Source organism: Cynocephalus volans, chromosome 11 (genome assembly GCF_027409185.1).
Source record: "Cynocephalus volans isolate mCynVol1 chromosome 11, mCynVol1.pri, whole genome shotgun sequence".
Classification (NCBI taxonomy): Eukaryota; Metazoa; Chordata; class Mammalia; order Dermoptera; family Cynocephalidae; genus Cynocephalus; species Cynocephalus volans.
In genome coordinates this window covers 102,104,541-102,118,104 of record NC_084470.1, presented here as the reverse complement: position 1 = coordinate 102,118,104, position 13,564 = coordinate 102,104,541, and the positions used below count along the sequence as shown (strand labels likewise).

General features: G+C 38.7%; 1 protein-coding gene across 3 annotated transcripts in view; it reads left to right on the top strand.

Annotated features, from left to right (window-relative positions):
* The window catches only part of LOC134390461 (transport and Golgi organization protein 1 homolog), a 57,336-nt gene extending 44,454 nt beyond the window's left edge, over positions 1–12,882 (top strand). For 2 of the 3 annotated variants that reach the window (XM_063113872.1, XM_063113874.1), the window contains exons 19-28: positions 6,205–6,306; positions 6,969–7,029; positions 7,138–7,173; positions 7,248–7,315; positions 7,439–7,539; positions 7,705–7,842; positions 8,884–8,963; positions 9,085–9,156; positions 10,900–11,053; positions 12,069–12,882. In XM_063113872.1, the coding sequence (XP_062969942.1) occupies positions 6,205–6,306; positions 6,969–7,029; positions 7,138–7,173; positions 7,248–7,315; positions 7,439–7,539; positions 7,705–7,842; positions 8,884–8,963; positions 9,085–9,156; positions 10,900–11,053; positions 12,069–12,379 (1,123 nt within the window). In that variant the 3' untranslated portion in view covers positions 12,380–12,882. The remainder of the gene's footprint in view (positions 1–6,204; positions 6,307–6,968; positions 7,030–7,137; positions 7,174–7,247; positions 7,316–7,438; positions 7,540–7,704; positions 7,843–8,883; positions 8,964–9,084; positions 9,157–10,899; positions 11,054–12,068) is intronic. The other variant, XM_063113873.1, reaches the window with a different exon arrangement.
* Positions 12,883–13,564: the final 682 nt, after the last annotated feature.

Here is a 13,564-nt window from a genome sequence, read left to right as displayed (position 1 = left end):
TCCACTCATCTGATGATGGGCATTTGGGCTGGTTCCAACTCTTGGCTATTGTAAAGAGTGCTGCGATGAACATTGGGGAACAGGTATACCTTCGACTTGATGATTTCCATTCCTCTGGGTATATTCCCAACAGTGGGATGGCTGGGTCGTATGGTAGATCTATTTGCAATTGTATAAGGAACCTCCATACCATTTTCCATAGAGGCTGCACCATTTTGCAGTCCCACCAACAATGTATGAGAGTTCCTTTTTCTCCGCAGCCTTGCCAGCATTTATCGTTCATAGTCTTTTGGATTTTAGCCATCCTAACTGGGGTTAGATGGTATCTCAATGTGGTTTTGATTTGCATTTCCCGGATGCTGAGTGATGTTGAGCATTTTTTCATATGTCTGTTGGCCATTTGGATATCTTCCTTAGAGAAATGCCTACTTAGCTCTTTTGCCCATTTTTTAATTGGGTTGCTTGTTTTCTTCTTGTAAAGTTGTTTGAGTTCCTTATATATTCTCGATATTAATCCTTTGTCAGATGTATATTTTGCAAATATTTTCTCCCACTCTGTTGGTTGTCTTTTAACTCTTTTAATTGTTTCTTTTGCTGTGCAGAAGCTTTTTAGTTTGATATAATCCCATTTGTTTATTTTTCCTTTGGTTGCCCGTGCTTTTGGGGTCGTATTCATGAAGTCTGTGCCCAGTCCTATTTCCTGAAGTGTTTCCCCTATGTTTTCTTTAAGAAGTTTTATTGTCTCAGGGTGTATATTTAAATCCTTAATCCATTTTGAGTTGATTTTAGTATACGGTGAGAGGTATGGATCTAGTTTCATTCTCCTGCATGTCGATATCCAGTTATCCCAGCACCACTTCCTGAAGAGGCAGTCCCTTCCCCAGTGAATAGGCTTGGTGCCTTTGTCAAAGATCAGATGGCAGTAAGTGTGAGGGTTGATTTCTGGATTCTCTATTCTATTCCATTGGTCAGTGTGTCTGTTTTTATGCCAGTACCATACTGTTTTGGTTATTATAGCTTTGTAGTATAGCTTAAAGTCAGGTAGTGTTATGCCTCCAGCTTTATTTTTTTTGCTGAGCATTGCTTTGGCTATTCGTGGTCTTTTATTGTTCCATATAAATGTCTGAATAGTTTTTTCCATTTCTGAGAAAAATGTCTTTGGAATTTTGATGGGGATTGCATTGAATTTGTATATCACTTTGGGTAGTATGGACATTTTCACTATGTTGATTCTTCCAATCCAAGAGCATGGAATATCTTTCCATCTTCTTGTATCCTCTCTAATTTCTCTCAGCAGTGGTTTGTAGTTCTCATTATAGAGATTTTTCACCTCCTTGGTTAACTCAATTCCTAAGTATTTTACTTTTTTGGTGGCTATTGTAAATGGGCAGGCTTTCTTGATTTCTCCTTCTGCATGTTCACTATTGGAGAAAAGAAATGCTACTGATTTTTGTGTGTTGATTTTGTATCCTGCTACTGTGCTGAAATCATTTATCAATTCCAACAGTTTTTTTGTAGAGGTTTTAGGCTGTTCGATATATAGGATCATGTCATCTGCAAACAGGGACAGTTTGACTTCATCTTTTCCAATCTGGATGCCCTTTATTTCCTTCTCTTCTCTGATTGCTCTGGCTAGTACTTCCAACACTATGTTGAATAGGAGTGGTGAGAGTGGGCATCCTTGTCTAGTGCCTGTTCTTAAAGGAAAAGCTTTCAGCTTTTCCCCATTCAGGATGATATTGGCAGTGGGTTTGGCATATATGGCTTTAATTATGTTGAGATACTTTCCCTCTATACCTAACTTATAGAGGGTCTTTGTCATGAATGAGTGCTGAACTTTATCAAATGCTTTTTCAGCATCTATAGAGATGATCATATGGTCCTTGTGTTTGCGTTTATTAATATGGTGTATCACATTTATTGATTTGCGTATGTTGAACCAACCTTGCATCCCTGGGATGAATCCCACTTGATCGTAATGAATAATTTTTCGTATGTGTTGCTGTATTCTGTTTGCTAGTATTTTAGTGAGGATTTTTGCATCTATATTCATCAAGGATATCGGCCTGTAGTTTTCTTTTTTGGTTATATCTTTACCTGGTTTTGGTATCAGGATGATGTTTGCTTCATAGAATGAGTTTGGGAGATTTGCGTCCGTTTCAATCTTTTGGAATAGTTTGTAAAGAATCGGTGTCAATTCCTCTTTGAATGTTTGGTAAAATTCTGCTGTGAATCCATCTGGTCCTGGGCTTTTCTTTGTTGGGAGCCTTCTGATAACAGCTTCAATCTCCTTTATTGTTATTGGTCTGTTCAAATTTTCTACGTCTTCACGGTTCAGTTTTGGGAGCTTGTGTGTGTCCAGAAATATATCCATTTCCTCCAGATTTTCAAATTTGTTGGCGTATAGTTGTTTATAGTAGTCTCGAATGATTCCTTGTATTTCAGATGAATCAGTTGTAATATCGCCTTTTTCATTTCTAATTTTTGTTATTTGAGTCTTCTCTCTTCTTTTTTTTGTTAGCCATGCTAATGGTTTGTCAATTTTATTTATCTTTTCAAAAAACCAACTTTTTGATTCGTTGATCTTTTGAATTGTTTTTTGGTTTTCAATTTCATTCAGTTCTGCTCTGATCTTAATGATTTCTTTCCGTCTGCTAACTTTAGGATTGGATTGTTCTTGTTTTTCTAGTTCTTTAAGGTGAAGTGTTAGGTTGTTCACTTGCCATCTTTCCATTCTTCTGAAGTGAGCATTTAATGCAATAAATTTTCCCCTCAATACTGCTTTTGCAGTATCCCACAGGTTTTGGTATGATGTATCATTGTTTTCATTAGTTTCAATAAACTTTTTGATTTCCTGCTTGATTTCTTCTTGGACCCATATGTCGTTAAGTAGAATGCTGTTTAATTTCCATGTGTTTGTATAGTTTCCAGAGTTTCGTTTGTTATTAATTTCTAGTTTTAATCCATTGTGGTCTGAGAAGATACATGGGATAATTCCAATTTTTTTGAATTTATTGAGACTTGATTTGTGACCTAATATGTGATCTATCCTGGAGAATGATCCATGTGCTGCTGAGAAGAATGAATATTCTGAGGTTGTTGGGTGGAATGTTCTGTAGATATCTGCCAATTCCAATTGGTCTAGAGTATTGTTTAGATCTTGTGTTTCTCTACTGATTCTTTGCCTAGATGATCTGTCTAATATTGACAGTGGAGTGTTCAGGTCCCCTGCTTTTATGGTATTAGTGTCTATTTCCTTCTTTAGGTCTAATAGAGTTTGTTTTATAAATCTGGCTGCTCCAACATTGGGTGCATACATATTTATGATTGTTATGTCTTCTTGATGGATCAGACCTTTTATCATTAAGTAGTGTCCCTCATTGTCTCTTTTTATGGTTTTTAGTTTAAAGTCTATTTTGTCAGATATAAGAATAGCCACTCCAGCTCGTTTTTCTTTTCTGTTTGAATTGATTCCATTTTTAAAGGATCTTTCTGCTGGCTGTAGAATTTTTCGCACTTATTTAATTTCAGCACTTTAAAGATAACCAATTGATTATTTTCTGGTTTTAAAGTTTCCTTGAGGAATCTGTTATCATTCTTATTTCTCCTCTTTCAAATGTTTCACCCCTGTCCTAGCACCTTCAGTCATATTTCTTTTTGGTTTTCAGCAGTTTTATGGGGAGGTGCCTAAGTGTGGGGTTTTCCTTTTTCCCCTTTCGCTGTCTCTCTTTTGCATTTATGCTGCTTGGGTGATGAACACCTCTTGAATTTGGCGGTCTTTTTTTTTTTTTTCCGTATTAATTTTGCCTCATTTTGTCTTCTCCTGTGATACTAATTAAACATGTTAGGCTTTTTAAAAATTATTTCCTCTATCTCCTGCATTCTAAATTTGCTTCATTCTGGATGTTTTCTTTTGACCTGTCTTCCAGTGTACTAAAATCTCAGTTCAGTTATCAAATCTGCTGCTAAAGTCAGTCATTAAGTTCTTAACTTCAGTTACTATTTTTCATTTTATAATTTCTAATCGTCTACTGAAATGCTTGATCTTGGGACCGGCCCATGGCTCACTCGGGAGAGTGTGGTGCTGATAACACCAAGGCCACTGGTTCGGATCCCATATAGGGATGGCTGGTTGCTCACTGGGTGAGCGTGGTGCTGACAACACCAAGTCAATGGTTGAGATCCCCTTACCGGTCATCTTTTAAACAAAAAGAAAGAAAAGAAATGCTTGATCTTGACTTTCACTTCCTTGAAAACGTGAGCCACAATAATTTAAAAATCTGTATAAAAATAATTCCATTATGTGAAGCCACTGAGTCCATTTCTCTTGTATTTTAGATTTTGATCACATTGTCTTGTCTTGTGGAGTGCCTGGTCAGTTTAGATTGAGTGATAACCATTTCATATGATAATGAAAAAGGAAATTTGAGGCCTAGGATGGTGTGATCTTCCTACCGGAAATATTTGAGGTTATTTCTAGCAAGTGGTCATAACTTAATCCAGTCAGCAATTAAGGTCTTTCAAAATGTCATAGTTCCAGGCCGAGCCCGTGGCGCACTCGGTAGAGTGCTGCGCTGGGAGCGCGGCAACGCTCCCGCCACGGGTTCGGATCCTATATAGGAATGACCGGTGCACTCACTGGCTGAGTGCCGGTCACGAAAAAAAAAAAATTTTTCATAGTTCCTTCAAAGGACATTGTATTGACAGTTTAATATTCCACGTATGCAGCACTTTCTAGTCTCAATTCAAAGCCCAGGGCTTTTACTAGAGTTCCCCCATCACCAGCAGTGTAGAACTCCACCTCTTTTTTATCTGAACCAGAGATCTGTTAAAACCTATGTTCAGCCTCCTTATCTCTCTGCATTGTCTTCAGTGTGTGGATGAACCTAGGGGAAAAGTGGCTTAAAATGCCAGGCTTACTTGTAATTCTGAGATTCCTTTTCCTACTGCATCTTGGCCATACACATATATCTTTCCTGCCTTATTACCTCTCTGATGCCTTCTAGCACATTCTTTCTATTTTTGTCTAGATGTTCTAATTGTTCTCAGACTAACTCATCCACTATTGGAAGCAAAATTCTCTCTGGTCTTTCTTCAAGTCTCACTTTTTTCACATTTCTTACTAAACCAGAGTTAGGGCGAAATTGTTCTGTTCTTATATATGTCTTTTATACATTAAACTGTGACCTCCTTTTTTTTTAGTGTGGGAATAGTACTTCACCCATATTTTTATCTTAGCATCTTACAGGTGACTGCTGCATTATAGCCGCACGTAAAATATTTGCTGAAGTACTGAATGAGCAGTTATAAAAAAAATAAATAAAGCTTTTTCTTTGTTGTTATTAACCTTTTTTTACTATAGCTCTTCTAATTTTGCTTCTGATTCACAGAAAGTTAAGTTTCAATTTAAGTATCTTGAATCAGAACCATGGGTAAAGAAGTACAAGGGTTACTAGAAAATAGCATTTTTAAACCATTAAATATTGCTCCCTTTACAATCTATATTATAGTAGATTGACATCATGAACGTGAAGGTTATTAGGTTAAAACCAGTTTCCAGTAGATAACACCCTGATTATGGGACCATTTGGATTCTTTTTCTGTTCAATAAACATTGCCAATACTCACATTGGCCTCTTTCCTTAATCATGATTCCAGCAAAGTAGGTAGTAGGAGTTCCACATCTGACATGTGAAAATGTTCTACTGTTAATTGCATAGTTACATGACATGTTCCAAAGGCTCTTTGGCTGACTACCTTTATCATGTCTTGGTTTCAGAAACAGTTCATCCATAACAAAATAAGAAATGTAAATAGTGGTCTCTCCATGGTAGAAATAAGAGAAGTAATTCTCCCTTGCTCTACCCTAATAAGCTTAGCTATGCTCAGTTGATTCGGCTGTGTCTCCACACTGAAGTAAGGTGAGCTTACTTCATCTCCAGCACAAGAGATTGCCCACTGTGTTTTTACATCTGTTTCATTCATTAGTGAGCAGAGAATTATGAGTTAGAAAATGCAGGTGATTCTCAAACAGGCCATAGTTTGATTTTTATCTCTAAATGGCAGGTTTCAATTCCTTCCTATGACTTTTTATGTCTGTGTATTTTTGAGAGTAGGATGGGAAGTGACATTTGAATAGAGATTTCAGCTAGACTGCTGGAAAGAAAGAGAAACACTTTCACTTGACAACCCATTTTATCTTAGGAAATTGAGTCAAGAAGAGTATGAGCGGCAAGAAAGAGAGCAGCAGCTGTCAACTGCTGATGAGAAGGCGGTTTTAGCTGCAGAGGAAGTAAAAACTTACAAGTGAGTTCAGCTTCCAAAGGTGGGGTCAATGGCTAATGAAACTAGTGTTAGCTTTTTTTTAATAACCATTTTTACATTGAGTAGAAGAAAATAATTGTACAGAAGCATAAATGTCAGTGGGCATGAATACCTTCAGTTCACACAAGAGAAAAACTAAATTTTATTCCCAGTGCTGGCAAGACTGTAAGGGAACTTGGTTCATGCAAACAGTTTGGGAGGAGGGGAATCTATATGGCAGTAATTCTTTAGGGGACCAATTTGTTGTAGGGTGTATCAAAAGCCATTAAAGTTACTGTGTCATTTGATAGATACAGTAGTCATAACTCTCGGAAGTTTTCTGATAAAAGGGGGGAAAAAGCTTTATCAAGGAAGATATTAATAGGATTATTTGGGAACATATTGAAGAACATATAAAGAAACTATGATTTATCAACTCATAATCTCCATTGACTCAGAATTTTTAGCCATTAAATTTAAGGAAATTATGTAGCATTAGTTTTCATCATTGTTGTACTCTATTTATTTAACCATGTGAATATGTTTTTATATGTATGGATGCAGTCTTTTAGGGTACAGTTGTTAAGAATATAGGGAATGTGGCCAGATTCTTTGAATTTTTATCCATTTGTGCTTTAACTGGTAAAAACAAGTGTAATTCATAGGCGGAGAATTAAAGAAATGGAGGAAGAATTGCAGAAAACAGAGCGCTCATTTAAAGACCAGGTAATAATTATACTGCCCTACAGTTCCAGAATTCTTTGGTATCAAGTACAGACTGTTATAATGGCTATTATAATGAATTCCAAAACATTTTTTTATGTATCTTTTCAGATTGCTGCTCAGGAGAAAAAAGTGCATGATAACTGGGTAAGATTTTCTTTCTTTCCTTTACTTTGTGCGTAATCTACCACAACTGAATTTAAATATATTTTCTCCAACAGCTAAAAGTTCGTGCTGCAGAAAGGGCTATAGCTGAAGAGAAAAGGGAAGCCGCTGACCTGAGACACAAGTCAGTGATTTTGATATCTCTATTTTTAATGCAGTTTTGTTTTTTAAACGCTGTACTACGTGGTCTCTAATAGGGAATTGATTTCTATTTCATATTTAAGTCCATTCTTTCTCTATATTCAAGATTATTCGAAATAACTCAAAAGGTGGCACTGCAGCAAGAAGAGCCTGTGATTGTAAAACCAATGCCAGGAAGACCAAACACACAAAACCCTCCACGGAGAGGTGGGAAACATTTCTTAAAAAGCAGCACTCTGTTTTTTGGTGTAAAGCATGTATAAATTACTTTTTATTTTGTGTGTAATAGTTATGATGCCCTAGAAATAATTCCAAGAACTTACCAAAGAAAAGAAATGTCTTAAAGTGGTAACAAGACGCTGTCTTCTTCAGGTCCTCTGAGCCACAATGGATCGTTTGGCCCATCCCCTGTGAGTGGTGGAGAATGCTCCCCTCCACTGGCAGCAGAGCCACCTGGGAGGCCTCTCTCTGCTACGCTCAACCGAAGAGATATGCCTAGAAGAGAATTTGGTGAGCATTCACATGTGACCCTGAAATAAACTGTTTCAAGATAGCTCTTTCCCTCTTATTCAAGATTTCTAATGCAAATAACATTTTAGAATTTGGGTCGTTCCAGTAGACAGAAGCAAATTTCTTAATTTGTCTTGGTGGATAGTCTACTGCAAGATCTACTTTAGAACAGAAAGCATTTACTTATTATTTCTGTGGAGGTCCTTTTCTTGTTTTTTGTTTCTTTTAACTTTTTACTGAGAATTATAACCCTTTATCTTTAAATGTGAGGTTCCTCTCCTGAATATTATAAAAGTAGCCTTAAAACTTTAGTTTATGCAGGATATATACTTCTATATATCATCACTATAAGCTGAAGTACTGTAAGTTTGTTTTAAAAATCCTAAATATGTCTATAATGCTAGGTAAGATATTGAAGTCAGATTATATAGTGAAAAAAATCAGCCTATAGAATTATATCAAGCTTAAATGAAGTACAGGACCAGTGCTCCTAATGTGCAGGGTTTATTGCTGTTATTTCAATTCACAACCGTTCTTATTTTAATTCTTTAAGCCCGTGCATAAATTACAAGTGATTTCCCTTAATTGTATTGGGAGACCCTTTTTTTTTTTTTTTTTGCCTTTTTCATGACCGGTACTCAGCCAGTGAGTGCACCGGCCATTCTTATATAGGATCCGAACCCGCGGTGGGAGTGTCGCTGCGCTCCCAGCGCCGCACTCTCCCGAGTGCGAGGGCTCGGCCTGGGAGACCCATTTTTAATGCCACTTTCTAGGTAGAGTTGAACCCAGGTCTGTCCACAATTGGTTTATTTCTTCTGAAAAAATACAGTCAAGGGCTCAGTTATCTCTTTCTCAAGGGTCAGTGGACGGGCCTCTGTCTCCTCCTCAATGGTCTTCTGAGGTGTCTGGGAAACCCTCTGCCTCTGGTAAGGGACCTAAGTGTGTTCAAAGAGTCTAAAGTCATGGTGGAAGGTGAGTGGAGGATTTTTTCACAGTGTACATGTCAAAATAAGTGTAAATAAGTACTCTGGCCTTTGACAGACCCAGGATCTGGTGCAGCTGCCGTGATGAACAGCAACTCAAGAAGCTCTTCCCCTTCTAAGGTGATGGACGAGGGCAAGGTAAATGCTGCAGCTGTTGTGAATTACAATTTGGTATTTCAGGAACATTCAGCTTTTCCTACAGCACTCTCTCTTTGCCTCATCTGCTCTTTGTGTGTTCTACTGTTTATTTTTTAAAAAGCAAACTGTTCCCCAAGAGCCTGAAGGCCCTTCAGTTCCCAGCATTACTTCTTTGGCTGAGCATCCAGGAGCAGTAAGTACATAGAAGTCGAGGACTGGACTGGGCTTTTACTTCGTGTATTTCTGGAAAGGATATGAGAAGTACTAATATACTTGGCTTTAAATTGCACTGCAGTACTGATCTCACTCTTGTCCTTGATTTGGGAATGTTGCTGAAATCTGACTAGTTGGTTAGTTGTTTTTTTCTCCTCTTGCCTGTTTTGGTTAGACAATTAACCTGTTCAGAGCATCTGCTATAATTGTAATTAATTTTTAAAATGTGAAAAGTCATCATTTCAACTATATTGTGTGATTCAGTGTTGAATGCTCTTAGACAAAGTAAATTCATTTTAAGTTGCAAAACCCATCATTATTATGTCTTCATTTGGAAGAGTGCTATTTAAGAATTTCTCCACTTATATGCTAGGCAAAGCCTACTTTGTTTTTCGGTTTTTTTTTTTTTTTAAAGATGACCGGTAAGAGGATCTTAACCCTTGACTTGGTGTTGTCAGCACCACGCTCTCCAAGTGAGCTAACCGGCCATCCCTACATAGGGATCCGAACCCACGGCCTTGGTGTTATCAGCACCACACTCTCCCAAGAGAGCCACGGTCCAGCCCTGGCAAAGCCTACTTTGAATGATCTGAAATTACAGATTGATAACAGAAGAATGTTTGCTGGAAGTGAAATAGTAGTGAAAGTCTGTAATTACCTGTTGATTCCGTTCCCAGCAATGGCCTTAAATTATGTTCACATAACTGTATTCTCTTGTGACTTCTGTTGCTCTTATAGCTGGTAAGTCTTCTGATCATACCTCATAGTGCTTCTCTATGTTGAAATCAAAGTAAGTTTAAATATTTAGAGTTTCCAACCCAGTTTACCATAGGAAATGATTAGTTAGTATCTTATAATATATAGTATTTCTAATGAATGAAGGTAAGTATTAGAGCTGTGCCTGCCTAATTGTATATATAACATTGTTTCTGTTGGAAGATACTTCCGAGTTCCAGGGCAGGACTCCAGGAACACATATCTCTTGAGAGATCTCTTTATCCAAGGGAAGCTTGGGTAAGACCCAAAAGCCCTTTGAGGCAGAAGACTTTAGAGAGAGTGGAGACCCCTTTGTTAGAGGCGAAGCACAGGTGGAAAGAGCGAGGGCTTGGAGGCAAACCTGGTATTGAATTCCAGCTTGGCCTCTTCCATGCTGGGGGACCTTCAGCAAATTATCTAAAACTCTGTTCTCTCATAATGAAAATAAGATGGTCGTACTTAGATACTTAGAGATCTGAGAATTCAAGATATACGAACGCCCTTTTGGAGGTACTCTGACTAGTAGCTATTAGGATGTGTGTAGAGAATGGATTTTTCATTCCTTTTTATCCTCTGCATTCTTAACGTGGAAATAAAGAGCTATTGTTCTGAACAGAGGGAGCGGTGCCTTAGAGGGACATCACAGTGTGTGTGGTGTGGCTTCTTCATTAATCAGGAGTCATCTCCATTGATAGCCTTTCACAGGCCTCTTGCTTTTCCCTTCCATTCACAGACACAAACAGTCATACGCTTACAGTGAGACCGTGCACCCCTGTGGGGCTTCCCTACAACCTCTCTAAGCTGTCAGTGAGAACAAGCGGGGGAGGGTAGGAGTTTGTTGCACTGATCCCGTTCTTTGGAGAGGTGTCTGACATCTGCTTCTTTGGGTTTTACCTTTTACTGGTGTTGGTGCTTTTGTCTGTCATACCGAAGTATTTTCAAAACTTGAATTGCTTCTATTCTGCAGGTTAATATGGCTCCTAAAGCACCCCCGCCTCCTTTTCCGGGGGTGCCCCCCATGAGCTCCCTGGTTGGAGGCCCCATCCCACCACCCATTCGATATGGACCACCTCCACAGCTCTGCGGGCCTTTCGTGCCTCGGCCATTTCCTCCACCATTCGGTATGATGATTTGAATAGTAGTAACTGACTTGTAGAGCATATTCACCTTTTCTCTCTGTTCCTCGCTAAAACAGTTGCTATTGCAGGGCTTTGCAATACAAGGATAAAGCTGACTGAGTACATTTCAATTTTGGCTCAAGTTCTTAGGACACATGGAGTGCTACACAGTCTCTCTGTATTGAGATGGCAGTAACTATCTCATCTAGACAAGGAAAGGATCTATTGATAGACAGAAATATTACTTCTGCAGGTGTTTATTAAACACCCATGGCTATGTACCAGGCTCTGCAATGGATAGAAAGGTGGTTAAGACACATCCCTTAACTCAAGATGTCCTGTAGGTCACAGACACATAGATTCTACAACATAAAGCTTGTGATCACCCATAACAGAAGCATAAGAAATGGGTCACAGAACACAAAAGAAGGAAAGGTTAAAGCCTCACTCCTCACTTGGGAATAGATGAGGAGTTTTTAAAGAGAAGGCAGGATGTAATAGCTATCCAGTGAATGTTGCTGAATTTAGTTGGATGAAGCCAGAAGATCTTCTCCAGCAGGGCAGGCACCTTGATTTTGATGGCGTATGTTAGTTCTATGCTGAGCGATTGCATGAATTTTTACAGTAGTAGACAATGGAGTTTCCTTTATCAAAATTTCTTTGTTGCAGGGAAGCCCTATTTCATAATCTGTCACTTTTGGTATGGTATAATGGTACGTCCAAGTACAAATTGAGCTCTTATGAGAAAAAGGTGGTGAGACTGTAGTGGAAAGAATGCAGGTGTGGAGCTAGGTAGAGCCATGTTTAAATCCTGCCTATGCTCCTCCATGGCTGGCTGGCCAAAGGCATGTAACTTAAAATTGCTGAGCCTCAGTTTGCCTCATCTATAAAACCAGGATGCCAGCACTTGACGTTCTAGGGTTGTGAGAAATTAGAGAATATGTTAATTGTACCTGGAATCATCTTAATTTAGATAGGTTCCTAGGTATTTTAACATGACTGAATGTTTGTTTTCCAGGTCCTGGTATGCGTCCACCACTAGACTTAAGAGAATATGCACCAGGCGTTCCACCTGGAAGACGGGACCTGCCTTTTGACCCTCGGGGATTTGTACCAGGACACACACCATTTAGACCTTTTGGCTCTCTTGGCCCGAGAGAGTACTTTATTCCTGGTAGCCGATTACCACCCCCAACCCATGGCCCCCAGGATTACCCACCACCACCTGCTGCAAGAGACTTACTGCCTTCGGGCTCGAGAGAGGAGCCTTTACCTGCCTCTCAGAGCAGTAGCCAGGACTGTTCACAGGCTTTAAAGCAGAGCCCGTAACTATAACCTCTGACAGTTGGTTGGGGAGAAAGTGGACTATACACTATTCATTACAGTAAAGGACTTCATTGGCTTCAAAATCCAGAAGTTCACTTTAACATTTTTGTTTTAGAAATAAGCTGCCTTGGCAGTGTGCTTTTTGAGCCAAACAATTCAAAAATATGATTTTCCTCCCTAGATAAAAATCACCTGTTAAGCTAGAGCATCCTTACAATTTTCAAATGTGCAATAAAGAATACCTGTGTTTTAGTTAACGTAGCATATGTATGTAATTGCTAAATGATTTAGAATGTCATGAAAAATACAAACATTTCCTGTGGAAATTCTTTAAGAACATGTATTTCCATTATCCTGTTTTTAGTATGCACTAGATAAATACATAGCAATGGTGTTTATAAGACTGTTACGCTGAAAACGTTTACTAAAAGATCACTAAACTTTATCTCCCCTCTTGCTGAAGTTCTCTGTAGTAATAGTTAATAAAAATTTGTTTTATTAATATATCCCAAGTGTCTGTTTCATTTGATTATCATGATACTTGTGACATTTGGGGAACATGTAAATCCATCTCTTCAGAACTAATGATGGTGACTTGGCAGCACACTCCCTGTTCCTTACTGCTAAGGATTCAACCTAAAAGTCACCTGTGAATTCCCTCTGGCAGGTCTGAAACACAACACAGGGATGGGGCCGAGCAAACTCACCAGCCACATGACTCATTCCTTCCCTTGGGAAGAGAGAATGAAGGGAAGCCAGGAATACTACTTGTGTGGGAAAGTGGGCTCCAGCCTCCTGTCCCCCCACTGCCTGAGAGTAGTCATCACCCAAGGTTGACACAGGAGCCCCTCTAGAGCCAAAATGAACTTGGGGTTATCTCTGTCAGTAGCATGGTAAGAGTTTGCTCTTGTGCCACTTGGTTAGTGACACATCAATGTTTTTCTTTCCCTTACAGGAGACAGATTTTGTTTGTTTTGATGGGGAAGAGACAATTATGAGAATTATAATGTAGAAGAACTTTTAGTGGTTTTGGAATTATACAATTCTGCAACTGGAGTTTCTGAGAAAGCTGTAGAAAAAACTTCTCTGCATGTGCATGTGGAAAACACTCCTGAAGTATCTAAGGAAAATGAACCTGAACCTGAACCAGAAGAAGCCAGCTCAGAGGAAAACAAAAGTGTGTTTCTA